At 28.8% G+C, this 12,840-nt stretch overlaps 1 protein-coding gene across 1 annotated transcript in view; it reads left to right on the top strand.

Annotated features, from left to right (window-relative positions):
* Nucleotides 1-12,840, top strand: part of LOC145283501 (putative pre-mRNA-splicing factor ATP-dependent RNA helicase PRP1) — a 50,173-nt gene that overhangs the window by 30,503 nt on the left and 6,830 nt on the right. The window contains exons 10-11 of the mRNA XM_080132326.1: nt 3,894-4,016; nt 7,280-7,470. Coding sequence (XP_079988452.1) covers nt 3,894-4,016; nt 7,280-7,470 — 314 coding nt within the window. The remainder of the gene's footprint in view (nt 1-3,893; nt 4,017-7,279; nt 7,471-12,840) is intronic.

The following is a 12,840-nucleotide window of genomic DNA, read 5'->3' as shown; positions in this document are numbered from 1 at the left end:
AAAGTTGATCTCAAAATTGTAAGCTGTGAAAATTCTACATATTTTAAAAAAAAAAAAATAAAGAAATTTACAGGAAATTGTGGAACCCCCTGATTCAAATGCAATAATTCCAGTTTCGAATTAGAACGTTAAAATCGATTCATTCTTGTTTTAAAACATTTACAACAAAGTGAAACAAGTGACAAATTATTACTACTTGAGCTTTGAAATTCATTTAAGGAAATTGATTGTCATTGTGTTAACTTGAACTTGTCACATTAAATGATTTTTATAACGACAATTCTAGTGCAAAACTTGAGCCTGGGAGTTTGAGAAATAATTCTCATGTGTCGCAAGTTAGATTAAAAAAAAAAAAATTTAACTACCAAACTAATTTTTTAAATCTTGAATCTGACTCGTGACTTCAACTTTGATTCCCAACAACAGAAGTGAAGAGTTACTAAAACAATTGGATATTTGACTCTTAAAACATTTTTAAAACCCAACTTCCGATGCTTTACAAATTCTCAACTCATAATTTTCATCTCAACGCCAGAGATAAGGAGTAAACTGAAAAGAATTTGACTCTTTGGTCTGAAGTCAATTTTAAAAATGCCCTTGATTTCCTACATTTGATAATTCTGAGTTAAATTTTATTCTCGTCATAGAATTGTTTTATGTGGGAAGGTGAGTGAAAAAAGACTCCTGAGCCATATTTAAAAATCGCACATTTGATTCTGGCTATAATTTTTGACTTGTGGTTCTGACTCAACACGAGAGATCTGGACTCGGCTAAAAACAAGTAAACTCTTAACTCAGAAGACTTTTAATAACTCGGTTTTCAGTGTCTACAAAAATTGCTAATTTGTGAATTTTGACTCCATTTTCAATTTCAACTTGCAGTGCAAGAGATGAGTGAACTGAAAATAATTTTCTCTGAAAGATTTTTTATTTATTTTAAAAAATTTTAAATGAATCCATATTCTCACATCTAATTGTGAATAAAACTCTTGGTATTTGTTTAGTTTAATTAAGACATTAAATAAATTAAAATATTGAAAAAAATATATATATATTGTACGTACTTGTTATGGAATAAAGTTATACAAAAAAAATCACTGAACTTGATTTAGTACTTTTACAGAGGGAAATTAAATTTTAATGATATTGATTGTATCGTTGCCATTTGCCTATTTCCGAGGATGAGGAGGGGGAGCCTTTAAATGAGCAAGTGATTAACATTGGACAAAATAAAAAAAAGAGTTTAAGAAAGGAATGGAAACCCTGTAAAAGAAGTGAAAAAAATATTTATCTAGGTATATTTTTTTCTGTCCATGTTTCAAAATAATCTCATCAAATTTTACAAACTTTAAGCAGCAATGGAGTTATCTCTCCTGGCATCCCCCTCCTCATCAGTAAAATACGCAAGATGGACACTACATGGTCAATCTCATTAAAAAAAAATTTTTCCTCTGTAAAAAAAATACCTACTTGATCAAATTAAGTCATCTTTTTTTTTGTATGAAAAGTTAATTCCATAATGAATACGCACTATATAACCCTTTTTTCAATATTTTCATTTTTTAATGTCTTGATTAAACTAAACATGTACCAAATTCTTATTAGTAACATAAATTATTTTACAGAAAATATCGTTGGGAAACTATTCAAAAACAATTTTTATTTATCTACTCAGTTATGACCTTATTAGCATAAAACAATGCTTGATAAAATGAGGCAGCATTTTAAATTCCATAAATATCAGATCTGAGCAAATAGCCACAGTTTACTGACTAAACAAAGGTATCTACTTTGCTCAGATCAGATAGTTACAAAACTTAAAATGCTTTGAACTTTAAAAAAATTTTTAAATGCACATTACCTTATTTTTCTCATGATAAAATATTTGCATGTTTTTATTTATTAATTCTCTAAATGAATTTCTATTGAGTTTAAAATGTTTGAAAACTTCAAAAAGGTTAAACATTCTAACACTGATGTATTGCGAACACTACAGCTGTGTTACTGCATCGTGTTGTCGGGTTTCTTTGGCTGTGCACCCTCTCAATTGGCATTTTAATTTTCTTGAAAATTTTAAATGTCGTTTGGAACATTGTTTGAGCAGAGATTCATTTCATTTGTTTTGTAGATTTAATTTGATTAATTACTTTATTGAATTGTATGGAAAAAAAATTGATGTATTTGAGAATTTAAAAAAAAAGATTAATTGAATTTAAAAAAAAAATTGATTAAAAAAAAAAATCTGCTCAAACTTTAAACATTCAATTTCTTTCTACACCAATTCTTTCCTTCTCTTTTTTACTCACAATGGTTTCTTTTGTCTACAAGTTGAATACTTGTTGTTTATTTGGTGGATATAAAAGCAATTGAGTTTGGCCAAAATCTTTTTTTTTTTTTTAAATCTTTCAATGTCTTCAACCATCATTATTAAAACTAGCAGGAAAACCTGAAGCTGCTTGGGATTGAATGCGGATCACTGTTTTCTTTTCGTTTTATTTTTTACTGACCCCCCCCCTCTCTTTTTATCCCTTAATATAACTTTTAAAACTATGAATTAGTGTCTTATACATATGGTTTAAATTTTGGATTAAAAATCTGATATACTTAGAGGTAGGAACACATAGATATTCAGCACATGGAGGGTAATGTAGACATTCGGGGACTACTTGTTTAATTTCTCTGGAAAATTTCATACATATGTTATAAATTTCATACATATGTTATAAATTTCATACATATGTTATAAATTTCATACGTATGTTATAAATTTCATACGTATGTTATAAATTTCATACATATGTTATAAATTTTATACATATGTTATAAATTTTATACATATGTTATAAATTTTATACATATGTTATAAATTTCATACATATGTTATAAATTTCATACATATGTTATAAATTTCATACATGTTATAAATTTTATACATATATAAATTTTATCAAAATAGAATATAATTGCACTTTTAAAGAAGGCTCGATCAGCCCCCCCCCCCACCTCACGCAGTTCTCTTATGTTAGGAGAGCACTTAGACCACTTTCATTGCCTTCCCCCAGAAATGTTATGCATATTACTTAACAAATATATATATATATATATACTAGCAGGCCGCCTGGCGTTGCCTGGTCATAAAACCCACATGAATATTGTATTTTAATTAATGTAGACTTCTGTAGGTAGGTAAATGTCTTAAAAAAAAAAAAAAAAAAATGAAGTAAAACAAAACATAGAAACAGATATGTGCATGCAAGTATTATTATATTTTTTCTAAACGGTTCACGTTTTGTAAGAAAAAATACTCTAGCTGTGACTGAAACCAAAACCTAAAGACAGTCAAGTATGATAATTGGATTAGAGTAAACTTTTTTTTAATATCTTTTAATCCTGCAATTCGTGGCCGAGTAGCATGCAAGTTATTAGAAACTATACTTGCTTGGCTTAGTAAAAGTGACAATAACAAATGTATACATAATAAATCGTACAATCTATAAACATGCATGAAAATTCTACAGATATATAGAAGAGTAAATTTTCTTGCATTTGGTAACATTTATCTTTTTCTCCCATTTTTTTCTTAATGATATTGCACAATTGGTAAGTTCAGATCAATATCCAGAAAAAGATAGATTCTCCCTTACTCCCCTCACTCTCTAGCTTCTATCAACTTTTTCTTTCTGGCCAAACTCTTGGTATTAGAATATATCCGATCCTCATTGCCACTATCACGACCACCACTACTGCTGCTACTGCTGTTCTCTTTCTCCTAAATTGAGTTGGGTGCACTGCCTAATTCTGTGGCTTCCTTTTAGTCGCCCATCATGTTGTCTGAGCACTAATGACGATGGGGATGGGCCATGCTTGGCCCCCACCCAACCCTCCCTGTTTAGTCCCGCAGTGTTTTGTGCGTCCCACGGAGATGAAGAAGGCTGCAGACGAGGCCAAGATGAGATTTGCACACATTGATGGTGACCACCTCACGCTGCTCAACGTCTATCATGCATTTAAACAAAGTAAGTATTCAAAACCCACAATTTCTTGATTCTTTTTTTTTTTTTTTATCTTTGATCAATTAATAATTTTATTTATCTGTTTAAACGTTAAGTAAAAATGAATTTTTAACAAAGTACCTTCCTATGAAATATAAGCACTGTTTTGATTTTTGTTCTTTGTAAAAAAAACATGAATCTCTGTAAATTTCTCTTATTGAAATAGTATTGGAATGAATAGAATATGTAAGCAATGAAAGTGATTGGAATTTTTTTTTTCTGACTATGATGAATGTGAAACATGATTGGCTAGTCAAAATTAAACATTAATTTGACCATTACATTTTACACATTATTAGTTTTATTTAATTGATTATTTTTTACTAATTTATATTCCTATTCGTCATTATTCACTATTGCTTTTTTATTTCTTTTAGTAAATTTTATCATTTCTCAATTTTTACCTTTCTTCTCGTACTTCTGCTTAGCAGTAAGTATAAGTGATTAATTATGGAAATGTTCAACTTTAAATGAAAATAAATTTTGAAGGAGTATCTTCCTATGAGATGTAGATATTTTGATTTTGTTCTTTGTAATAAATGGCGAATTTCTGAGTTTCTATTATTGAAATAGTCATTGGAACAGAGAGAATATGTAAGTGATGAAAGTGATTGGAATAAATTTTTTTTTTTTTTTTTTGTAGTAATAATGAATGATTGATTAGTTAGAATTAGTTATTGATTTGACTGGTATATAGCTATTCTTGACTTTGAAACTCCAACTGACATTTATATGTGTATTTTTTGTGAAATCCCATCGACCTATTCTGTAATTATTTGTAAATGCTGTGTATGTATATACTGTTGAATTTTTAAAGTCCGACTCGAATATCCATTCAACTGATTAATTAAACTTTGTTTCTGCCAATAGAATTTTCATTTGTTATTGCTGTACTATATAATTAGCAATATGATAATAAACTTTGCTACAATTTATTTAAAATCTTAATCCGTTTCATACAATCTATATTATGGAACATCTTTAACTTATTACTGAATAAATGAAATTCAACTTAGATGTTGCCTTTTTTTAAAAATGCAAAAATTGCATAGCATTGAAAAAGCCTTGAATTTTGAGTTTTGCTTTAAAAAGGCCTTATCTCTATTGTTACCTTGAAAAGGCTTTGAAAATATAGAAAATGTCTTGAAAAGGCTTTGAAAATATAGAAAATGTCTTGAAAAGGCCTTTGAAAATATAGAAAATGTCTTGAAAAGGCCTTTGAAAATATAGAAAATGTCTTGAAAAGGCCTTTGAAAATATAGAAAATGTCTTGAAAAGGCCTTTGAAAATATAGAAAATGTCTTGAAAAGGCCTTTGAAAATATAGAAAATGTCTTGAAAAGGCCTTTGAAAATATAGAAAATGTCTTGAAAAGGCCTTTGAAAATATAGAAAATGTCTTGAAAAGGCCTTTGAAAATATAGAAAATTTCTTAAAAAGGCCTTTGAAAATATAGAAAATGTCTTGAAAAGGCCTTTGAAAATATAGAAAATGTCTTGAAAAGGCCTTTGAAAATATAGAAAATGTCTTGAAAAGGCCTTTGAAAATATAGAAAATGTCTTGAAAAGGCCTTTGAAAATATAGAAAATGTCTTGAAAAGGCCTTTGAAAATATAGAAAATGTCTTGAAAAGGCCTTTGAAAATATAGAAAATGTCTTGAAAAGGCCTTTGAAAATATAGAAAATGTCTTGAAAAGGCCTTTGAAAATATAGAAAATGTCTTGAAAAGGCCTTTGAAAATATAGAAAATGTCTTGAAAAGGCCTTTGAAAATATAGAAAATGTCTTGAAAAGGCCTTTGAAAATATAGAAAATGTCTTGAAAAGGCCTTTGAAAATATAGAAAATGTCTTGAAAAGGCCTTTGAAAATATAGAAAATGTCTTGAAAAGGCCTTTGAAAATATAGAAAATGTCTTGAAAAGGCCTTTGAAAATATAGAAAATGTCTTGAAAAGGCCTTTGAAAATATAGAAAATGTCTTGAAAAGGCCTTTGAAAATATAGAAAATGTCTTGAAAAGGCCTTTGAAAATATAGAAAATGTCTTGAAAAGGCCTTTGAAAATATAGAAAATGTCTTGAAAAGGCCTTTGAAAATATAGAAAATGTCTTGAAAAGGCCTTTGAAAATATAGAAAATTTCTTGAAAAGGCCTTTGAAAATATAGAAAATTTCTTGAAAAGGCCTTTGAAATAAATACTTTCTTCTGAAATTGCATCATTATTTCCGATATTGTCGATACAGGAGTTACATTCCTTTATCACAAAACTATCTGATGTAATCTATATTCTTTATGGATGAAGCCGAAGTGAAATTCAAACTCGAGATAAATACTATTAAAATATTTTTTAATATTAGTTTTTTGGTTGATTATATCATTCTTGTTTTTAAAACTTTAATTTTGTCTGGAAAAAAAAAGGTTTGAATAAAATCTTGAAAATGGACATTGAAAAACTGTATGAAGCTTGAAAGGAGTTATCTCCTGTATAACTAAAAGTTAATTCTTTTAAAATTATAGTATCTGTTTAATCCTTGATTGGGGGATTACTACTCGACTGATGTGATTTTTACTTTTGTATCAATTCATAGTGCCCTCTTTAGAGGTGAGCAAGGACTGGATATATCCCCACATTAAAACAATCTAGAGTTACATCCAGACTTCCAATCTTCAGTGACCAATTTAAAACGTTAAATAAGGGAAGAGGGGATTTAGCAGAGAAGCCAACACACAACTAAGGGAAAATATCAAATATACAATAAATGTTACCCTAACAAATACAAGTTACTTTTAATACCTATCTGGCTTATATTTTCATCTAAAAGTAGTTTTAAATGCCTTTTTTAAAATCTCAAATATTTAGTTTTTACGAGCGGTTTTGCAAACAAGATGGTGACGTACGGTCTTCTTCATGGGGAAACAAACCTGTCGTCATCTTTTTTGTGAAACAGTTTGTAAATAAACAAATATTTGAGATTAAAAAGAGCATTTAAAACTACTTTAAAACTAAACTAAAAAAAAAGCCAGGTAAGTACAAAATTAACTTTATTGGCTTTGGTAATATTTATTTTATTGTGCATTTGGATTTTTTATAATCTTTTTTCTTTTCTGCTAATCTTTCTCTCCAAATAAAAAGAAAGTTCATTCCTTTTTGCCTATAATTTTCGGAATTTTTTTTCTAGTCCTTTCTCCCCAATTTTTTTTTTTTTAAATTTTTAAAATTTTTTTCTATTTATAGATCATGAAGACCAGCAGTGGTGCTATGATAACTTTATCAGTTACCGTTCTATGAAGAGTGCCGACAATGTCCGACAGCAATTGGCTCGTATTATGGACCGGTTCAATTTGCGTCGTTCAAGTACAGATTTCACCAGCAGAGACTATTACATCAACATCCGAAAGGCGTGCGTGTCTGGTTTTTTCATGCAGGTCAGTTTTCTTTTTTTAATCTCTTTTTACTGTTTAAATAATGATGCCACCCCTCCTTTGAATTCGTGAGATATGATGCTTATGTCAAATACGTTCGGAATTGAGGTAAAAAATTCTTGGTGCTTGTCTAAAACACCCTCCATGAAAAAAAAAAAAAAATAAAGAAAAAATCTAAGAGGTATTTGTGACATAAAGAAAATAGTGTGTACCAAAATTCATGCAAATTAATCAAGTAGTTTAATTTTTATATAAAAAAAAGTTTTTCCTTTTAGCGAATTGGAGTTTTCCTAATACCCCCCTCCCCATGTTAAGAATGGCTTTCTGAAATCTCGATTCCATGTATGTTCATATATTTTATGAAGAGTTAGTTACTGTTTCTTGGTGCTGTACAGTGACAGAATTGTTGTTGCTTTGTTTATACATGACTTGTGTTTTGTATCTTGTATCCATGGGAAAAATGCGACAAGCCAATACATTTATTTTAGATGACTTGTAGATTATGTCTAAATGAGAAATTTGAAATTCTAAACTGTAAGAACCCACAAACCTATTAAACTGTAGAAATGAAATAACAAATAACTGTATACAAATAACAATACATAAGAAAATAAAATTCTTGAAAAAAAAATGTGTCCCAAGAACACACATTACGATAAACTCAACTATTAATTCACAAAAGGAGTGCGCCACTTTATACAAAATGGAAACATTAACTCGTGAATGAGAATAAAAATGAATCTGATTGGTGATAAGTTAAAATAAACACCACATCTATGTATAAAAACACCAGATAACACAAATTGTATTTTAGCCTGACAATTCCTTATGAAACATTATGTAGCTTAATTGCCATATATTTTCATAACTTATATATCAGAATAGGACAAAAGCATTTAATTTTAATGTAATTAATATGCACCGAATTTTATGTGAAGACTTGAAGGTATAAATATTCAAATTTATTAAACCTTTTATTGTTTAAATAATTTAACTTTGCTCATTTTATATACAAAAAAAGGTTGAAAAGGCATTTTTCACTTGCTGATGAGCTTGAAAAAAAAAAACACAATTGCCAAAAGATAACGGTTTTATTGTTTCTAGTTGCCTCTTGGAAAAATCACTCACAAATGCAACTATTTTACTTGCAATGTGAAACCCTGGTGTGTAATCTTATTTATAAATAGAAAAAAATATTTATCTTAAATTGATCTGTTTTTAATAAGGTTCGGTGCCAGATTTGATGTGTGAAAAAGCTATCATCAACTTGGCGTAAATGCTTCTTGTTCCAAAAATGTTTTTAAATTTCCATCAAAAGTTTTTGCTCAAAATCTATCAAAACTTGGGATTAATGGTTATTTACCTTAAATACGGAAATTCACTCACTAGCAGTTGGGCTGACACCATGCAGAAAGTTTATTGCATGCTGACCAGGTGTGGCGGTTCATTGCAGTAGCAGATATATTAGATAGTTCCAGTGGCGCCTCTTGTAGAGGCGAAGGCCCTCGATAAACTCGGTATTCTGTTTCACCATTCTGAAACAGGTTTTCAGCTGGTCTCTGCATAATAACCTCAAGGAAGAGCTGGTTAAATAGCTTTGTGAACAAAATCATGTGAGTAACGACGAAGAGCATTACTGAACCATTGGAGATGTCTCAAAAGGAGCTTGTAGAGAGGGTTTGTTGCAAGTGACAACTGAGATGAACTGTTGCCAGTGAACATAAAAATTCCAATGTAAATAAATTGTAGCAATCGAACACCTCAAATTTTTGGAGGTCGCTTGCTTTCATTGGTCAAGTTTCATAGGTGTTTAGAACATTCTAAATATTAGGAATATCAAAAAAAAAAAAAAAAAGTCTAATTATTTTAGTTGGATAAAAAAATGCTTTTCAGATTATTAGATTTTCATTTTATTTTTTTCACAAATAATCAAAAATACTAATTTGTTTTTCCCTCAAATCATACAATAATGAATAATAATACAATAATATGATGATAATAATAATAATATAATGAATATAATAATAATAATAATAATAATAATATAATGAATATAATAATAATAATATAATGAATATGATAATGATAATATAATATGATAATAATAATATAATGAATATGATAATAATAATATAATGAATATGATGATGATAATAATATAATATGATAATAATAATATAATGAATATGATAATGATAATAATAATATAATGAATATGATAATAATAATAATAATATAATGAATATGATGATAATAATAATATAATATGATAATAATAATATAATGAATATGATAATAATAATAATAATATAATGAATATGATGATAATAATAATATAATATGATAATAATAATAATATAATCAATATGATAATAATACAATAAAAATGAATAATGATGAATATTTAAAAAAATTTTTTTTTTTTTACATGAAGTAGTTATCACAAGGGGAGATAACTTATGGTTTTTATTTTTGTAAACTTTACCTTTGGAATAATCTTAATCAAAAAAGAAAAAAAAACAGAAAACATTTTTTTTTCTGAAATGTAAGCAGTTTGATTAATTTGTTTTTATCATATAATTCTGCTCATTTAAATAAAATCTCCATTACGGACTCCATCTAACTCTGCATCAGATCCGCAACACATATTGGTCCAAAAACCTCCTTTCATCTTTTTCTTTGAAATCTTTTTTTCAGGTATTCCAACCTTGGCATCGAACTCGGCTCACCTTTTTTATAAAAACCCACCCAGGTGAAAAGGTTGTTGGGTATCGGCTGTTAGATTCTTGATCCATCTACGACTGCATTTTTTTTTTGTTTCTTTATTTTTTTTCAGCCCATATTGTTTGAATTCAAAGATTGCTTGAAAATTTAACTGAAATTAAGGAACAAAAGAAAAAGTCGACTGTAGATTTATGCATACATTACTGTATGTAATTTTTGTTTTTTGTAAATATTTTAGATTAGAAAAGTTATCTATAATTAGTTTTCTGTTAAGTTGAACATTATGTGAGGTTTAAATTTTAACTTTGACTGGATTAAATCTGATTCCCATTTTATTTTGTTACAACAGATATGTCTAGTGCCATCTATTATAGAAAGAGCAGTTGTTTTTCAACTAAAAGAAAAAAAAACTACAAAACAAACAGCCACAAAGTTTGTATATTATTGAGGAGAATTGCCCTGGATGAATAATATATAAAATTTGAACAGCATTATTCATTCTTTGACCCTAAACTGACGTAGATTTTATGCGGGAGGTGATTAAAAGGTTGATCTCCCTCCCCCCCACATCTCATGTATTAAGGGGAAATAACTCTTTTCTTTTATCAAGGAGTTACTTTTCTTATACCAACTAATTCCTCAAGGAATCAACGTAAAGGAGCGTTGTATGCATGTGTCTCTATCCAGAAACAGTAATAGGCTGGGTGGAGGAGATAGGGAGGTGGAAAGAGAAATAGAGAGATAAATAGGAAGAAATAAAGAGACAGAAGTTTTACTAGAAATGTTACACTTTTACCCTAGGCATTGCCGGGTAGTTAGTGTTAAAAATGCTGTCTTTCTGAGAATGCACAAAAATGACACGACTATAATTCTGTTGATTTGTAGGGTGTGTGTCTTGACAATTGCTATTGATGCTGAATAAATTTACCAAATTGGAGTTGTCTTTGCATTGCAATCACTTATGGGTGATCAAGGAAAAGGCAGGCCAAAAACTTCAAGTGGCCCTGTTACATTTGATCTCCAACAGTAGCATGTTGAAACTTGCATAAACAATAGAAATTCATAAAGAAAATCACTTTGAACTGCCATAATTTAATGTACAACTCGCATCTAATGTTAACAAACAAACTGTTAAATGAAGGATGAAACCATTGTTGATTCACACGATAAGAAAAAAATATTTTTCTTGATATTTTTGCCAATATTTTTGTATGGAATTGTAAAATCATCTTTTGCTTGTTTCGTTGTTCATCCGGGTTGTGAAAAGTTTGAAAAATTTTTTTATATAAATGTAAGCAAAAAAAAAAATAACCATAGATCAAATTATCTATAGGAAACTTCAGTTATTGTTCTAAAATACCTTTTTACATTTTTATAGTTTTTAGACTCTTCGCTCAAGGTTTTAATCATAATTGATTAAATATCATTTTGATTAATGCAGATTTCGTATTATATTGGACCCAATATATAGTAACGATTTAAAAAGTTAAAAAAAAATGACTGGTGCACCACCAAGAATTGAAAGCAAAACATTTAGCTTACGATTTACTTTTTCCTTTGACGTTAATGTCTGAGCTATGAAGACATATTTGCTGCAAGGCTCAAAATGAAAACATCACATGATAGCTATTACGTTATGCATACATATTCATAATGCCGTTGTCTGACTTTCACTTGGCAAATTCCATCTTTTTTAAAATTTTCCCACTTTAGCGTCAATTTTCTCCACCTAAACCCCAAATATAAAGTTTTGCATGGGGTTGAATATCCTATATATTAAGTTTCATGTCTGTAGACCAAAAACTGGCAAAGGAGTTTGGTAGGCACAATTTTTTAAACAAATATATGCATACATTTCTTTTCTCTTCCCTGCAACCGCTTTCTCACAGAAGAGATGTTGCGAGTTTGTCTTTGTTTTATTGTTATTTTCATGGCAAGTGCTCAACTGAGCTTCAACCTATGGTCCCCCCTCGCCAAACTTTCATGAGAAAACACTATTAATAATTTTCCCCACTATTTATCTGTACCTAAACCTTCCATGAACAAAGCTTCTTTCTTAGAACTGCATGTATGTGGAACTGTCTTCCGTTTTCCTGCTTTCCAGCTGACAACAATATAGTTGTCTTCAAGTTCAACATAAACAAGTTCTTTATGAGCCGTTTCACTTAAGTTAACAAATTTACCGAATTTCCATTACTAATAATTACTATATTGTCCAATTGACTACTGTACACTCTTAACCCTTATCCTCGAGTGGCCTCTTGGCCTTGATAAGTGGTGATGCCTATCTAAAAAAACGTGTGTATGTTTTTTTTTATATATTTTTATCTATCTATCTATCTCTATATATCTATCTCTATATATCTATCTCTATATATCTATCTCTATATATCTATCTCTATATATCTATCTCTATATATCTATCTCTATATATCTATCTCTATATATCTATCTCTATATATATATATATATATAATGTATGTATATATGTATGTATATGTTTTTTTTTTTTTTTCATATATATGTAGATAAAAGGTTATGGTAAACACAAACCTCTTTCTTTATATAAAGAAAGAGGTTTGTGTTTACCATGACCTTTTTATGCAAATATTACACAAATATAAATCATGTAGGATATCTGCATGACTA

This window comes from Euprymna scolopes, chromosome 8 (genome assembly GCF_053919585.1).
Source record: "Euprymna scolopes isolate OS-2025 chromosome 8, ASM5391958v1, whole genome shotgun sequence".
Taxonomy (NCBI): domain Eukaryota; kingdom Metazoa; phylum Mollusca; class Cephalopoda; order Sepiida; family Sepiolidae; genus Euprymna; species Euprymna scolopes.
Note: the sequence above shows the minus strand (reverse complement) of the source record. Positions and strands in the feature narration are given on the sequence as shown.